We start from the raw sequence: 15,418 nt of genomic DNA, 5'->3' as shown, positions 1-15,418 counted from the left end.
CCTCATTGTTATAATACTAGTCAGATGGAATAGATCTGCTCCTCACTCTATAAGACAATTCCTTGTATTTGTGTCTTCTAGATTGTCTGATTGGGAAAGGCGAAGACTATCGCGCCACAAAATCTGTAACTGTGAAGGGACATACTTGTCAGGCATGGGATTCCCAGACACCTCATGTACATGCAAGCTTCACCCCAGAGACTCACCCCGATTCTGGCCTGCATAATAATGTAAGGAGGTTCAAAGATTCAAACATTGTTTGCTTGTTATTACTTGTGTCCCCCTTGTCTCCTCTCCCCCTTATCTCCCCCTTGTCTCGTCTCCCCCTTGTCTCCTCTCCCCCTTGTGTCCTCTCCCCCTTGTCTCCTCTCCCCCTTGTGTCCCCGTTGTCTTGTGCCCCCTTGTCTTGCCTCCCCCTATGTCTTGTCTCCCCCTTGTCTCCTCTCCCCCTTGTGTCCCCCTTGTCTCCTCTCCCCCTTGTGTCCCCCTTGTCTCCTCTCCCCCTTGTCTCCTCTCCCCCTTGTGTCCCCCTTGTCTCCTCTCCCCCTTGTCTCCTCTCCCCCTTGTGTCCCCCTTGTCTCCTCTCCCCCTTGTCTCCTCTCCCCCTTGTGCCCCCCTTGCCTCCTCTCCCCTCCTCTCCCCCTTGTCTCCTCTCCCCCTTGTCTCCTCTCCCCCTTGTCTCCTCTCCCCCTTGTCTCCTCTCCCCCTTGTCTCCTCTCCCCTTTGTCTCCTCTCCCCCTTGTCTCCTCTCCTTGTGTCCCCCTTGTCTCCTCTCCTTGTGTCCCCCTTGTCTCCCCCTTGTCTTGTCTCCCCCTTGTCTTGTCTCCCCCTTGTCTCCTCTCCCCCCTTGTGTCCCCCTTGTCTCCTCTCCTTGTGTCCCCCTTGTCTCCTCTCCCCCTTGTGCCCCCCTTGCCTCCTCTCCCCCCTTGTGTCCCCCTTGTCTCCTCTCCCCCTTGTCTCCTCTCCCCCCTTGTGCCCCCCTTGTCTCCTCTCCCCCTTGTGCCCCCCTTGTCTTGTGTCCCCCTTGTCTCCTCTCCCCTTTGTCTCCTCTCCCCCTTGTGTCCCCCTTGTCTCCTCTCCCCCTTGTGTCCCCCTTCTCTCCCCCTTGTGTCCCCTTTGTCTCCTCTCCCCCTTGTGCCCCCTTGTCTCCTCTCCCCCTTGTGCCCCCCTTGTCTCCTCTCCCCTTTGTCTCCTCTCCCCCTTGTGTCCCCCTTGTCTCCTCTCCCCCTTGTGTCCCCCTTCTCTCCCCCTTGTGCCCCCTTGTCTCCTCTCCCCCTTGTGCCCCCTTGTCTTGCCTCCCCCTGTGTCTTGTCTCCCCCTTGTCTCCTCTCCTTGTGTCCCCCTTGTCTCCTCTCCCCCTTGTGTCCCCCATGTCTCCTCTCCCCCTTGTGTCCCCCTTGTCTCCTCTCCCCCTTGTGTCCCCCTTGTCTCCTCTTCCCCTTGTCTCCTCTCCCCCTTGTGCCCCCCTTGCCTCCTCTCCCCCTTGTGCCCCCTTGTCTCCTCTCCCCCTTGTGTCCCCCTTCTCTCCCCCTTGTGCCCCCTTGTCTTGCCTCCCCCTTGTCTCCTCTCCCCCTTGTGTCCCCTTTGTCTCCTCTCCCCCTTGTGCCCCCTTGTCTTGCCTCCCCCTATGTCTTGTCTCCTCTCCCCCTTGTGTCCCCCTTGTCTCCTCTTCCCCTTGTCTCCTCTCCCCTTTGTGCCCCCCTTGCCTCCTCTCCCCTCCTCTCCCCCTTGTCTCCTCTCCCCTCCTCTCTCCCTTGTCTCCTCTCACCTCATATCCCCCTTGTCTCCTCTCACCTCATATCCCCCTTGTCTCCTCTCACCTCATATCCCCCTTGTCTCCTCTCCCCTTTGTCTCCTCTCCCCCTTGTGTCCCCATTGTCTCCTCTCCCCCTTGTGTCCCCTTTGTCTCCTCTCCCCCTTGTCTCCCCCTTGTCTCCTCTCCCCCTTGTCTTGTCTCCCCCTTGTCTTGTGTCCCCCTTGTCTCCTCTCCCCCTTGTCTCCTCTCCCCCTTGTGCCCCCCTTGTCTTGTCTCCCCCTTGTCTCCTCTCCTTGTGTCCCCCTTGTCTCCTCTCCCCCTTGTGTCCCCCTTGTCTCCTCTCCCCCTTGTGTCCCCCATGTCTCCTCTCCCCCTTGTGTCTCCCTTGTCTCCTCTCCCCCTTGTGTCCTCCCCCCCTTGTCTCCTCTCCTTGTGCCCCCCTTGTCTCCTCTCCCCCTTGTGTCCCCCTTGTCTCCTCTCCCCCTTGTGTCCCCCTTGTCTCCTCTCCCCCTTGTGTCCTCCCACCCTTGTCTCCTCTCCTTGTGTCCCCCTTGTCTCCTCTCCCCCTTGTGTCCCCCTTGTCTCCTCTCCCCCTTGTGCCCCCTTTGTCTCCTCTCCCCCTTGTGCCCCCCTTGTCTTGTGTCCCCCTTGTCTCCTCTCCCCCTTGTGTCTCCCTTGTCTTGTGTCCCCCTTGTCTCCTCTCCCCCTTGTGTCCCCCTTCTCTTGTGTCCCCCTTGTCTCCTCTCCCCCTTGTGTCCCCCTTGTCTCCTCTCCCCCTTGTGTCCCCCTTGTCTCCTCTCCCCCTTGTGTCCCCCTTGTCTCCTCTCCCCCTTGTGTCCCCCTTGTCTCCTCTCCCCCTTGTGTCCCCTTGTCTTGTGTCCCCCTTGTCTCCTCTCCCCCTTGTGTCCCCCCTTGTCTCCTCTCCCCCTTGTGTCCCCCTTGTCTCCTCTCCCCCTTGTGCCCCCCTTGTCTCCTCTCCCCCTTCTCTCCCCCTTGTCTCCTCTCCCCCTTCTCTCCCCCTTGTGCCTCCTTGTCTCCTCTCCCCCTTGTGCCCCCTTGTCTTGCCTCCCCCTATGTCTTGTCTCCTCTCCCCCTTGTGTCCCCCTTGTCTCCTCTCACCTCATATCCCCCTTGTCTCCTCTCACCTCATATCCCCCTTGTCTCCTCTCACCTCATATCCCCCTTGTCTCCTCTCCCCTTTGTCTCCTCTCCCCCTTGTCTCCCCCTTGTCTCCTCTCCCCCTTGTGTCCCCCTTGTCTCCTCTCCCCCTTGTGTCCTCCCCCGCTTGTCTCCTCTCCTTGTGTCCTCCTTGTCTCTTCTTCCCCTTGTGTCCCCCTTGTCTCTCCCCCTTGTGTCCTCTCCCCCTTGTCTCCTCTCCCCCTTGTCTCCTCTCCCCCTTGTCTCCTCTCCCCCTTGTCTTGTGTCCCCCTTGTCTTGTGTCCCCCTTGTCTCCTCTCCTTGTGTCCCCCTTGTCTCCTCTCCCCCTTGTCTCCTCTCCCCCTTGTCTCCTCTCCCCTTTGTCTCCTCTCCCCCTTGTCTCCCCCTTGTCTCCTCTCCCCTTTGTCTCCTCTCCCCCTTGTCTCCCCCTTGTCTCCTCTCCCCCTTGTCTCCTCTTCCCCTTGTGTCCCCCTTGTCTCCTCTCCCCCTTGTCTCCTCTCCCCCTTGTGTCCCCCATGTCTCCTCTCCCCCTTGTGTCCCCCTTGTCTCCTCTCCCCCTTGTCTCCTCTCCCTTGTGCCCCCCTTGTCTTGTGTCCCCCTTGTCTCCTCTCCCCCTTGTGTCCCCCTTGTCTCCTCTCCCCCTTGTCTCCTCTCCCCCTTGTGTCCCCCATGTCTCCTCTCCCCCTTGTGTCCCCCTTGTCTCCTCTCCCCCTTGTGCCCCCCTTGTCTCCTCTTCCCTCCTCTCCCCCTTGTGTCCCCCTTGTCTCCTCTCCCCCTTGTCTCCTCTCCCCCCTTGTGCCCCCCTTGCCTCCTCTCCCCTCCTCTCCCCCTTGTCTCCTCTCCCTCCTCTCCCCCTTGTCTCCTTTCACCTCATATCCCCCTTGTCTCCTCTCCCCCTTGTGTCCCCCTTGTCTCCTCTCCCCCTTGTGCCCCCTTGTCTTGCCTCCCCCTATGTCTTGTCTCCTCTCCCCCTTGTGTCCCCCTTGTCTCCTCTCCCCCTTGTCTCCTCTCCCCCTTGTGCCCCCCTTGCCTCCTCTCCCCTCCTCTCCCCCTTGTCTCCTCTCCCCTCCTCTCTCCCTTGTCTCCTCTCACCTCATATCCCCCTTGTCTCCTCTCACCTCATATCCCCCTTGTCTCCTCTCACCTCATATCCCCCTTGTCTCCTCTCACCTCATATCCCCCTTGTCTCCTCTCACCTCATATCCCCCTTGTCTCCTCTCCCCTTTGTCTCCTCTCCCCCTTGTGTCCCCTTTGTCTCCTCTCCCCCTTGTCTCCCCCTTGTCTCCTCTCCCCCTTGTGTCCTCCCCCCCTTGTCTCCTCTCTTTGTGTCTCTTGTCTCCTCTCCCCCTTGTGTCCTCCCCCCCTTGTCTCCTCTCTTTGTGTCTCTTGTCTCCTCTCCCCCTTGTGTCCTCCCCCCCTTGTCTCCTCTCTTTGTGTCTCTTGTCTCCTCTCCCCCTTGTGTCCTCCCCCCCTTTGTCTCCTCTCCTTGTGCCCCCTTTGTCTCCTCTCCCCCTTGTGTCCCCCTTGTCTCCTCTCCCCCTTGTCTCCTCTCCCCCTTGTGTCCCCCTTGTCTCCTCTCCCCCTGTGTCCCCCTTGTCTTGTGTCCCCCTTGTCTCCTCTCCCCCTTCTCTCCCCCTTTTGTCCCCCTTGTCTCCTCTCCCCCTTGTGTCCCCCTTGTCTCCTCTCCCCCTTGTCTCTTCCTTGTCTCCTCTCCCCCTTGTCTCTTCCTTGTCTTGTGTCCCCCTTGTCTCCTCTCCTTGTGTCCTCCTTGTCTCCTCTCCCCCTTGTCTCCTCTACCCCTTGTGTCCCCCTTGTCTCCTCTCCCCCTTGTGTCCCCCTTGTCTCTTCTCCCCCTTCTCTCCCCCTTGTGCCCCCCTTGTCTCTTCTCCCCCTTCTCTCCCCCTTGTGCCCCCCTTGTCTTGTCTCCCCTATGTCTTGTGTCCCCCTTGTCTCCTCTCCCCCTTGTCTCCCCCTTGTCATCTCTCCTTGTGTCCCCCTTGTGTCCTCCCTCCCAGTCTATTCTTACCTCACCATGCCCCCCAATGCGTCTGAGCCCCCCAAACGCTGCCACTTAAGAGACAGACCTGAGATGGGGGAGGGGGTGAGAATCGGCTGCCTATTATAGTGTATACCAGGGCAGCAATATATATAGAAATTACTATAATTATAGAATTCTATAGAAAAAGGTTGGGAGCCCCCTGTAATATGGTGGTACAAGCGATGAAGCAGATTCTTCTATAGTGACCACAGATAATGGAAGGTCTTCTCTTCTTCTCCTGCTGGAATACAGTTCTGCCGCAACCCGGATGGAGATATTAACGGCCCTTGGTGCTTTATTACAACTCCTGGATCAATCACCTGGGATTACTGTGACATTCCCGCCTGTGGTAAATATTATAATTTATAGATTATTCTCTGGGGACTGGGGTCCTCTGTCTGTAAAGGACGGCCATGATTCAATGTCTGAGTTAATTCCTTTGCTCCAGTCTGAACTGTGTCTGATTCTAGTGCTGACTGTGTAGTGATTGACAGGTTCCACCACACCGTCTGGTCCAATCACACCCTGGACCGGGACATGGACATTGCTTGTGTCTTGGAGCTAGAGCTGGCGTTTCATTCTGGGTAGCTTGGAACGTTGACCTCCTGGCCTGTCCTTCTGACCTGTATCTGCTTGTCTCCTGCTATGTTTCTCTTCCCGAATGAAGAGAACATCACCCAGTTGTCACCGACCACCTAGGGTCAAGCTGGCAAGTAGATGGAGATAGTATTGGTGGCCTATCGCCAGGGCTGACACTGTCTGTCTCTATATTCTATCCGGCTTCCCTTAAACTCTTTAAATAAATGTAGTTTCCACCCGGCACAATTTTGTAACATTAACCCTTCAGAGTAAGGTGATTTTAACTACTACTCTCTCCTCTCCTCTCTGTCCCTATCTCTCTGTATCTCTCCTCTCCTCTCTGTCCCTATCTCTCTGTATCTCTCTCCTCTCTGTCCCTATCTCTCTGTATCTCTCCTCTCTGTCCCTATCTCTCTGTATCTCTCCTCTCCTCTCTGTCCCTATCTCTCTGTATCTCTCTCCTCTCCTCTCCGTCCCTATCTCTCCTCTCCTCTCTGTCCCTATCTCTCTGTATCTCTCTCTCCTCTCTGTCCCTATCTCTCCTCTCCTCTCTGTCCCTATCTCTCTCCTCTCTGTCCCTATCTCTCTGTATTTCTCTCCTCTCTGTCCCTATCTCTCCTCTCTGTCCCTATCTCTCTGAATCTCTCTCCTCTCTTCTCTGTCCCTATCTCTCTGTATCTCTCTCCTCTCCTCTCTGTCCCGATCTCTCTGTATCTCTCTCCTCTCCTCTCTGTCCCTATCTCTCTGTATCTCTCTCCTCTCCTCTCTGTCCCTATCTCTCTCCTCTCCTCTCTGTCCCTATCTCTCTGTATCTCTCTCCTCTCCTCTCTGTCCCTATCTCTCCCCTCTCTGTCCCTATCTCTCTGTATCTCTCTCCTCTCTGTCCCTATCTCTCCTATCTGTCCCTATCTCTCTGTATCTCTCTCCTCTCTGTCCCTATCTCTCTGTATTTCTCTCCTCTCTGTCCCTATCTCTCTGTATCTCTCTCCTCTCTGTATCTCTCTCCTCTCTGTCCCTATCTCTCCTCTCTGTCCCTATCTCTCCTCTCTGTCCCTATCTCTCCTCTCTGTCCCTATCTCTCCTCTCTGTCCCTATCTCTCTGTATCTCTCTCCTCTCCTCTCTGTATCTCTCTCCTCTCCTCTGTCCCTATCTCTCTGTCCCTATCTCTCTGTATCTCTCTCCTCTTTGTCCCTATCTCTCTCCTCTCTGTCCCTATCTCTCTGTATCTCTCTCCTCTCTGTCCCTATCTCTCTGTATTTCTCTCTCCTCTCTGTCTATATATCTCTGTATTTCTCTCCACTACACACACAGACTGGCCGCCTCCAGGAAGCCAATCACCCCCATATAGAGTGAGATGTGCTGACCTCACAGAGGGAGAGGGGAGGTGCTGACGTCACAGAGGGGGCAGGGGGAGGTGATGACCTCACAGAGGGGACAGGGGGAGGTGCTGACCTCACAGAGGGGGCAGGGGGAGGTGCTGACCTCACAGAGGGGGCAGGGGGAGGTGCTGACCTCACAGAGGGGGCAGGGGGAGGTGCTGACCTGACAGAGGGGGCAGGGGGAGGTGCTGACCTCACAGAGGGGACAGGGGGAGGTGCTGACCTCACAGAGGGGACAGGGGGAGGTGCTGACCTCACAGAGGGGACAGGGGGAGGTGCTGACCTCACAGAGGGGACAGGGGGAGGTGCTGACCCCACAGAGGGGACAGGGGGAGGTGCTGACCTCACAGAGGGGACAGGGGGAGGTGCTGACCTCACAGAGGGGACAGGGGGAGGTGCTGACCTCACAGAGGGGACAGGGGGAGGTGCTGACCTCACAGAGGGGACAGGGGGAGGTGCTGACCTCACAGAGGGGACAGGGGGAGGTGCTGACCTCACAGAGGGGACAGGGGGAGGTGCTGACCTCACAGAGGGGGAGGTGCTGACCTCACAGAGGGGGAGGTGCTGACCTCACAGAGGGGGAGGTGCTGACCTCACAGAGGGGGAGGTGCTGACCTCACAGAGGGGACAGGGGGAGGTGCTGACCTCAGAGTGGCCTGCAGCTGATTGGACACAGGGCATTATGGTTAATCCTTCTCCTGCCCAGTGACAATCCTGCAAGCCAATATGTGCGGCCGCCATGTTTAGTGAATTCTGTTAATGAATCGCTGTGAATTTACTTCGCTCTTCTCTAATTCTGAAGTTTATTTTATTCTTTGTCTAATTTTTCCCTTCAGCATCAACAGAAATTGAATGTGGAAAACCAAAGAAAAGGCAGAGAAAATGCTTTGGAAGAATAGTGGGAGGGTGTGAAGCGATTCCGCACTCCTGGCCGTGGCAGATCAGCCTCCGCACTAGGTAAGCTCCTCCCATTACATTATATGGGGCTATTCACACTATCTGTAGATTTATGGATCCGCAGTTTGCTCCGCAAAAAGAGCAGCTTGTGTCCTAGTACGGACTGTAACTGCGGAACAATTAGCCAATAGAAGTCTATGGGATCCGCATTTACGTGGATGTTATATTCATACAGAAAACACAGATCACCTTAATTTTACCCCTTTGTGCCCCATGCCGTACCTCGTATGCAATAGTGGCGCCGGGGGGTTCAGAGAGGGGTCGCACAGGGACCCCGCTCTGAAAGGCACCGCTCTCAGCTGCTATGATCAGCCAGGGAGCGCTTCTATTAGCTGGCACAGTTCTGTTGCCACATTGGTAAATTAAGCATTTAAATACAGCTATCAAATCTGACGGCTGCATTTACATGCTGTGAACAGCACATCCCTGGCGTCTAGTGGGACGTAACCTTTCTTCTACCCGGGCCGAGCTCGGCAGCACATTGCTCTGGGCTGCAGCAGCCCAAAGCAATGTATCACTGATCTCATTGATCAGTGCTGTCTGTATAGAAGTCTCCCAGGGGGATTTCTAGTCAGTGTAAAAAAAAAAAAAAAGTTTGTCTTGCAAAAATATGGGCTCAGGTGGGTCTGTCGGTGAAAAACTGCAAGTGCTAAGTATGGCCTCATAAACATCAAGAGGTAAAAGCAAAAGTGCACAAATTAAAATTGGCAGAGTCCTTCAGGGGTTAATCTATCACCTTCCCTTGTTTGCCGATAAACTATGGGGGGGGGGGGGGTTGAGGATTGCGAATATAATTTACGGTCCTGAAAAACTACTGAACGTGTAAATGAGGCCTCATTGTATTTAAAGTATTTTTTTTCTTACCAAAATGGAAGCCTGATGATGTTTACCGCAAAGAATTCTGGTATCTGACAAGGGCCGAACTTTACTTACTGGGTAATAAAGCTATAATGATATATATATATACTGTATATCTTTCAAGAAAACACAAAAACTTACCGTATATATATATATATATATATACTGTATATCTTTCAAGAAAACACAAAAACTTACCGTAATCTTTCTCTGTTTATTGCTGGAATAGAATATATCTTTAAAGCTATATCATATATATATAATAGAATACATGTATACAGCTATAACCAGGGCTGGCCTTAGGGTAAATGGCGCTGAAACCTTTTTTTTGGAGAGGTGAGTTAGCGGAGAGGTGAGTTAGTGGGGACGGGCAGTAGACAGGCATGAGGGGGGCTGAGGGGACTGTAAGGTGAAGCTTCCTCTGATGTCATCGATTTTCTGCTTGAAGAATGTGGCAAAGTCCTCAGTAGAGATGAGAGATGTGGGGGCGGGGGGCGGAGATAAGAGATGTGGGGGGTGGCAGTGGGGGCGGAGATAAGAGATGTGGGGGGCGGAGATAAGAGATGTGGGGGGTGGCAGTGGGGGCGGAGATAAGAGATGTGGGGGGCGGAGATAAGAGATGTGGGGGCGGAGATAAGAGATGTGGGGGGTGGCAGTGGGGGGCGGAGATAAGAGATGTGGGGGGCGGAGATAAGAGATGTGGGGGGTGGCAGTGGGGGGGCGGAGAAGAGAGTTGAAGGTGTTAGTTGCCTAGGATTGTGAGATAAGGAGCATATGAGGGAAGTAAAGTAGTTCTGTTTAGCAGAGGTGAGGGCAGATTTGAAGTCAAGGAGTGCTCGCCTGTATGTCTGGGAGTCTTCCTCGGAGTGGGACTTCTTCCAGCGCCGCTTGGCAGCTCTGGACACTCGCCTTAGTTGTTTGGTTAGGTCGGGGTGCCAGGGCTGTCTATGCGTTGAGTTCTCTTTTTTGTGAGAGGGGCGACAGAGTCAAGAGTGGAGGTTATTGTGGAGTTGTAGAAGGTTGCGGCTGTGTCAGTGTCATTTAGAGAGTGTATGGTGGAGAGTGGCGCGAGGGAGTCAGAGAGTCTTTGGGTGTTGAGGTTTCTAAGGTTCCTGCGAGGGTGGGCAAGGTTCTGGACTTGGGGGGGCAGATGAGGAGAAGAGAACGTTAGGAGGTTTTGGTCAGAGATGTGGAGAGGTGTGCTGGTGAGGTCAGATATGCGGCAGAGGCGGGAAAACATAAGTTCCAGTGTGTGACCCTTTTTGTGAGTGGCCATGGAGGACCACTGTGTGAGGCCGAAGGAGGAGGCTAGGGATAGGAGGAGGCTAGGGATAGGAGGAGGCTAGGGATAGGAGGAGGCTAGGGATAGGAGGAGGCTAGGGATAGGAGGAGGCTAGGGATAGGAGGAGACTAGGAGGAGGCTAGGGATAGGAGTTTAGAGGCGGCTGATTTGGTTGTGTCAATGGGGATATTGAAGTCGCCCATGGTGATGGTGGGAATTTCTGAGAGGAAATGTAGTAGCCAAATGTTGAATTGGTCAAGGAAGATGGTTGCAGAGCCTGGTGGTCGGTAGATGGCGGCTACTTGGAGGTTAGAGGGGGAATAGATACGGAAAGAGTGTACTTCAAAGGAGGTGAGGGCGAGGGCAGGGAGGCGAGGGCAGGGAGAGGAGGGCGAGGGCAGGGAGGGGAGGCGAGGGCAGGAAGAGGAGGGCGAGGGCAGGGAGAGGAGGGCGAGGGCAGGGAGGCGAGGGCAGGGAGAGTAGGGCGAGGGCAGGGAGAGTAGGGCGAGGGCAGGGAGAGGAGGGCGAGGGCAGGGAGAGGAGGGCGAGGGCAGGGAGAGGAGGGCGAGGGCAGGGAGAGGAGGGCGAGGGCAGGGAGAGGAGGGCGAGGGAGGGGAGGGCGAGGGCAGGGAGAGGAGGGCGAGGACAGGGAGAGGAGGGCGAGGGCAGGGAAAGCAGAGCGAGGGCAGGGAGGCGAGGGCAGGGAGAGGAGGGTGAGGGCAGGGAGGCGGGGGCAGGGAGAGGAGGGCGAGGACAGGGAGAGGAGGGCGAGGGCAGGGAGAGCAGAGCGAGGGCAGGGAGGCGAGGGCAGGGAGAGGAGGGTGAGGGCAGGGAGAGGAGGGTGAGGGCAGGGAGAGGAGGGCGAGGGCAGGGAGAGGAGGGCGAGGGCAGGGAGAGGAGGGCGAGGGCAGGGAGAGGAGGGTGAGGGCAGGGAGAGGAGGGGGGGGGCAGGGAGGGGAGGGTGAGGGCAGGGAGGGGAGGGTGAGGGCAGGGAGGGGAGGGTGAGGGCAGGGAGGGGAGGGAGAGGGCGGGGAGGGTGAGGGAGGGGAGGGTGAGGGCAGGGAGAAGAGGGAGGGGAGGGTGAGGGCAGGGAGGGGAGGGAGGGGAGGGCGAGGGCAGGGAGAGGAGGGTGAGGGCAGGGAGAGGAGGGTGAGGGCAGGGAGGCGGGGGCAGGGAGAGGAGGGCGAGGGCAGGGAGAGGAGGGCGAGGGCAGGGAGAGGAGGGCAAGGGCAGGGAGAGCAGGGCGAAGGCAGGAGGGTGAGGGGCAGGGAGAGGAGGGTGAGGGGCAGGAAGAGGAGGGTGAGGGCAGGGAGAGGAGGGCGAGGGGCAGGGAGAGGAGGGCGAGGGGCAGGGAGAGGAGGGCGAGGGGCAGGGAGAGGAGGGCGAGGGGCAGGGAGAGGAGGGCGAGGGGCAGGGAGAGGAGGGCGAGGGGCAGGGAGAGGAGGGCGAGGGGCAGGGAGAGGAGGGCGAGGGGCAGGGAGAGGAGGGCGAGGGCAGGGAGAGGAGGGCTTGGGGTAAAGGAGCAGTTGTCCATTAGCAGCAGGCCAACCCCGCCACCCTGTTTATTGCCAGGGCGAGGGGTGTGAGTAAGCTGGAGCCCACTGTATGAGAGTGCAGCAGGGGAAGCCATGTCTCAGTTAGGCCTAAGAAGAAGAGGTTGTGGTGAAGAAAGAGATGGTGTATGAATGTAGGTTTATTGTGGACAGAGCGTGCGTTCCAGAGTGCAGCAGAGAAAGGCGCAGGGGGAGGGGGGTCAGGACGGATGCGGATGATGTTAGAGGAGCGGTGGGATGTGCAGGAAGGTGGACGATAGGAGGGCAGTGGGGTAGAGGAGATCAGGTGGGGGGGGGGCAGTGGGGTAGATGAGATCAGGTGGGGGGGGCAGTGGGGTAAATGAGATCAGGTGGGGGGGGGCAGTGGGGTAAATGAGATCAGGTGGGGGGGCAGTGGGGTAAATGAGATCAGGGGGTGGGGGGGGGCGGGGTTTGGTGAAATGTCTCCAGCAGTGAGAAGCAGCAGAGACAGAGACAGCAGGTGTGAATAGGTAAGAGGGCGCGGACATTGAGAGCATTTACAGGAGGGGGGAGATCAGTGGGTAAAAGAGCTGAAGAAATAAAAAGGTTGTTACTTGGTGTGGGGAGCGGAGGGTTAACGCACAGTGTGAGGAGAATGGAAGCGAAGGTGAGAGCCGAAATAAACATTGTGAGCAAAGAGAGGGAGCGGGGGTGAGAATGTGTATGTAGAGATGCTAATAGTATCATATATATATATATAGAGAGAGAGAGGACATACATATATTAGAATACATGTATACAGCTATAGTATCATATATATATATATAGAGAGAGAGGACATACATATATTAGAATACATATATACAGCTATAGTATGATATATATATATATAGAGAGAGAGGACATACATATATTAGAATACATGTATACAGCTATAGTATCATACACAGTGGTGCCTTGTATTCCGAGTATAATTCGTTCCAGGACGGTGCTTGTAATCCAAATCCACTCAGTCAATGGGAGACTCGAGCATTTTTGCAGGGGACCCAAGTTCGGTAGAGGGAAGGTCGTGTGAAAATCTGTCAACCACAGAAAATGATGGAAACACCACGGAAATGGACAGGAACCAGCAGTAATTCAGGGAACGGCATTACCAGGGTCCCTGAGTTGGTTAATAATATAATTAAAGGACAACTCCGGCGAAAAATTTTTTGGCTTATTTAACACACATTACAAAGTTATATAACTTTGTAATGTGGTTAAATACCCGGTCTGGCCCTCTTCCCCCACTTTCCGACCCCCGACCCCCGACCCTCCATATATAAAGAATATATACATTACCTATTACGGTCGTCGCGGTCCTCTTCTCCCGGGCGGCATCTGGTGACGGGTGACGTCAGAGCCGGGGGGCAGTCCGGGTCTTCTTCCTCTTCGGCGTCTTCATTGAGAGTGAATGGGAGAGAAAAGGCTGCTGGTGCACATGCGCACCAGCAGCCTTTTCATTGGCTGGAGCGCATCACATGGCTTCCAGCTTGCTCAGCTCAAGCGCACCGGCAGCCTTTTCTCTCTCATGGACCCGGAAGCAAGAGACATCGCTGGACGGCGGACGCAGGTGACAGTGAGGCGGACGGCGGGCGAATGGAGTGGCGATTGTCACCGGAGGGATGGTGAGTATGGTGTCTGTGTGTGTCTGTTTTTTTTTTTTTTTGGGGGGGGGGGGGTCCCGCCGGAGTTGTCCTTTAATTAATAAAACAAAGTTTCATTCATAAAGTTACTTTCGTTGTTCAATAATTTAATTAAAACGAATCCATCCGAATACTGCAATTAAATATACTGTTAAAATAAATAAATATATATATAAATGTATATTCATACATATATGTATTTATTTACAGTATATTTAATTGCACAAGTATGGATTCGTTTTAATTAAATTATTGAACAACAAAAGTAACTTTATTAGAATGAAACTGTTTTATTAATTAAATATTAGTTATTACAGGAAGCTCTATTAAATCCGTTAATTCATATTGCAGGTAATAGAGCTCATTGTCATAATTAATACTTTACTTTAATTAAAACATCAAATGTTTCTTCTAATTATACCATCACAATAGCATTATTAGAAGAAACATTTTGATTCATATATGTGCTCAGCTGATTGGCTGATTGGCTGAGCGCACATATAAAGAGCCGGTCCGCAGCACAGTGACTTCATTGTGGCGGGACCAGCGAAGAGAGAAAATGGAAGATAGAAGAGAGAAGATCAAGACATCGGAGGGTGAGTATACAGCTCTCCCCACCCCCTCCCCTGCACTACACCCATCCCAGCAAGGAAGGGGGGTCACTTAACCCCTTCCTTGCTGGTATGGGTGCAGTCTGACATTAGTCTGGCCCCCAATGGGTTAGGTGGGGACTCTTACTTCACCCCCTGGGGGCCAGATTGTTCAGTATGGCAACCAAAGGGTTAAGGGGGATGCAATGCATCCTCCCTTAACCCCTTGGGAGCCAGACTGTAAGCAGCGGTCTGTAAAGATGCTGCATACTCTAAGGTGCACAACACCACTCACAATGATGGGTGTTGTGCTCCTGTTTGTGTGTTTTTTGTGTGTTTCTCCCTTTTTGTTTTTCAGATATCGGTATCCTGGGGATTACTTCAGATTCGCTGGACTACGTCGATGACCAGCGGTTTTTTGGATTTTTTTATAAAATGGTCAATGAGGGGTGTGGGGGTGTTTTTATATGAAAAAAAAAAATTCATTTGTGTCTTGTCTTTATTTCTTTACTTTATAGACTTAGTAGTGGAAGTCGTCTAATAGACGGAATCCATTACTAAGTCGGGGCCTAGTGTTAGCCGGTATAAAATGGTTAACACTAACCCCCCATTATTACCCCAGTACCCAATGCCACCAGGGGTACTGGGAAGGCTGGTAAGATTTAGGCTGGGGAGGGCCTAAACCAATGGCTCTTCCCACCCTGGTGTTACCAGGCTGCTGTTCCTTGGTTTTTAACCCGGCTGGTTATGAAAATAGGGGGAACCCTATGCGTTTTTTTTTTTTATTATTATTTATTTATTTAAAAAAAACGCATAGGGTCCCCCCTATTTTCATAACCAGCCGGGTTAAAAACCAAGCAACAGCAGCCTGGTAACACCAGGGTGGGAAGAGCCATTGGTTTAGGCCCTCCCCAGCCTAAATATTACCAACCTACTGCCGCCCGGTCCAGGAGCGCCAATTTTGACGCTCCGGGACCACTGGCACCCGGCTCTTCCCAGTACCCCTGGTGGCATTGGGTACTGGGGTAATAATTGGGGGGTTATATCGGCTAACACTAGGCCCCGACTTAGTAATGGATTCCGTCTATTAGACGGCTTCCACTACTAAGTCTATAAAGTAAAGAAATAAAGACAAGACACAAGTGAAAAAATTTTTTATTCAAATAAAAACACCCCCACACCCCTCATTGACCATTTTGTAAAAAAAAAAAAAATCCAAAAAAAACGCTGGTCATCGACGTAGTCAAGCGAATCCGATGTAATCCACAGGATACCGATATCTGAAAAACAAAAAGAGAGAAACACACAAAAAACATACAAACAGGAGCACAACACCCATCATTGAGTATGCAGCATCTTTACAGATCGCTGCTTACAGTCTGGCATCCAAGGGGTTAAGGGAGGATGCATAGCATCCCCCTTAACCCTTTTGGTGCCATATTGAACAATCTGGCTCCCAGGGGGAGAAGTAAGGGTCCCCACCTAACCCATTGGGGGCCAGACTGATGTCAGACTGCAGCCACACCAGCAAGCAAGGGGTTAAGTGACCCCCCTTCCTTGCTGGAATGGGTGTAGTACAGGGGAGGGGGTGGGGAGAGCTGTATACTCACCCTCCGATGTC

General features: G+C 54.1%; 1 protein-coding gene across 2 annotated transcripts in view; it reads left to right on the top strand.

Annotated features, from left to right (window-relative positions):
* The window catches only part of PLG (plasminogen), a 169,930-nt gene that overhangs the window by 115,468 nt on the left and 39,044 nt on the right, over positions 1-15,418 (top strand). For both annotated transcript variants that reach the window (XM_069974368.1, XM_069974369.1), the window contains 3 exons: positions 82-230; positions 5,205-5,301; positions 7,748-7,868. In XM_069974368.1, the coding sequence (XP_069830469.1) occupies positions 82-230; positions 5,205-5,301; positions 7,748-7,868 (367 nt within the window). The remainder of the gene's footprint in view (positions 1-81; positions 231-5,204; positions 5,302-7,747; positions 7,869-15,418) is intronic.

Source organism: Dendropsophus ebraccatus, chromosome 6 (assembly GCF_027789765.1).
Source record: "Dendropsophus ebraccatus isolate aDenEbr1 chromosome 6, aDenEbr1.pat, whole genome shotgun sequence".
Taxonomy (NCBI): Eukaryota; Metazoa; Chordata; class Amphibia; order Anura; family Hylidae; genus Dendropsophus; species Dendropsophus ebraccatus.
Note: the sequence above shows the minus strand (reverse complement) of the source record. Positions and strands in the feature narration are given on the sequence as shown.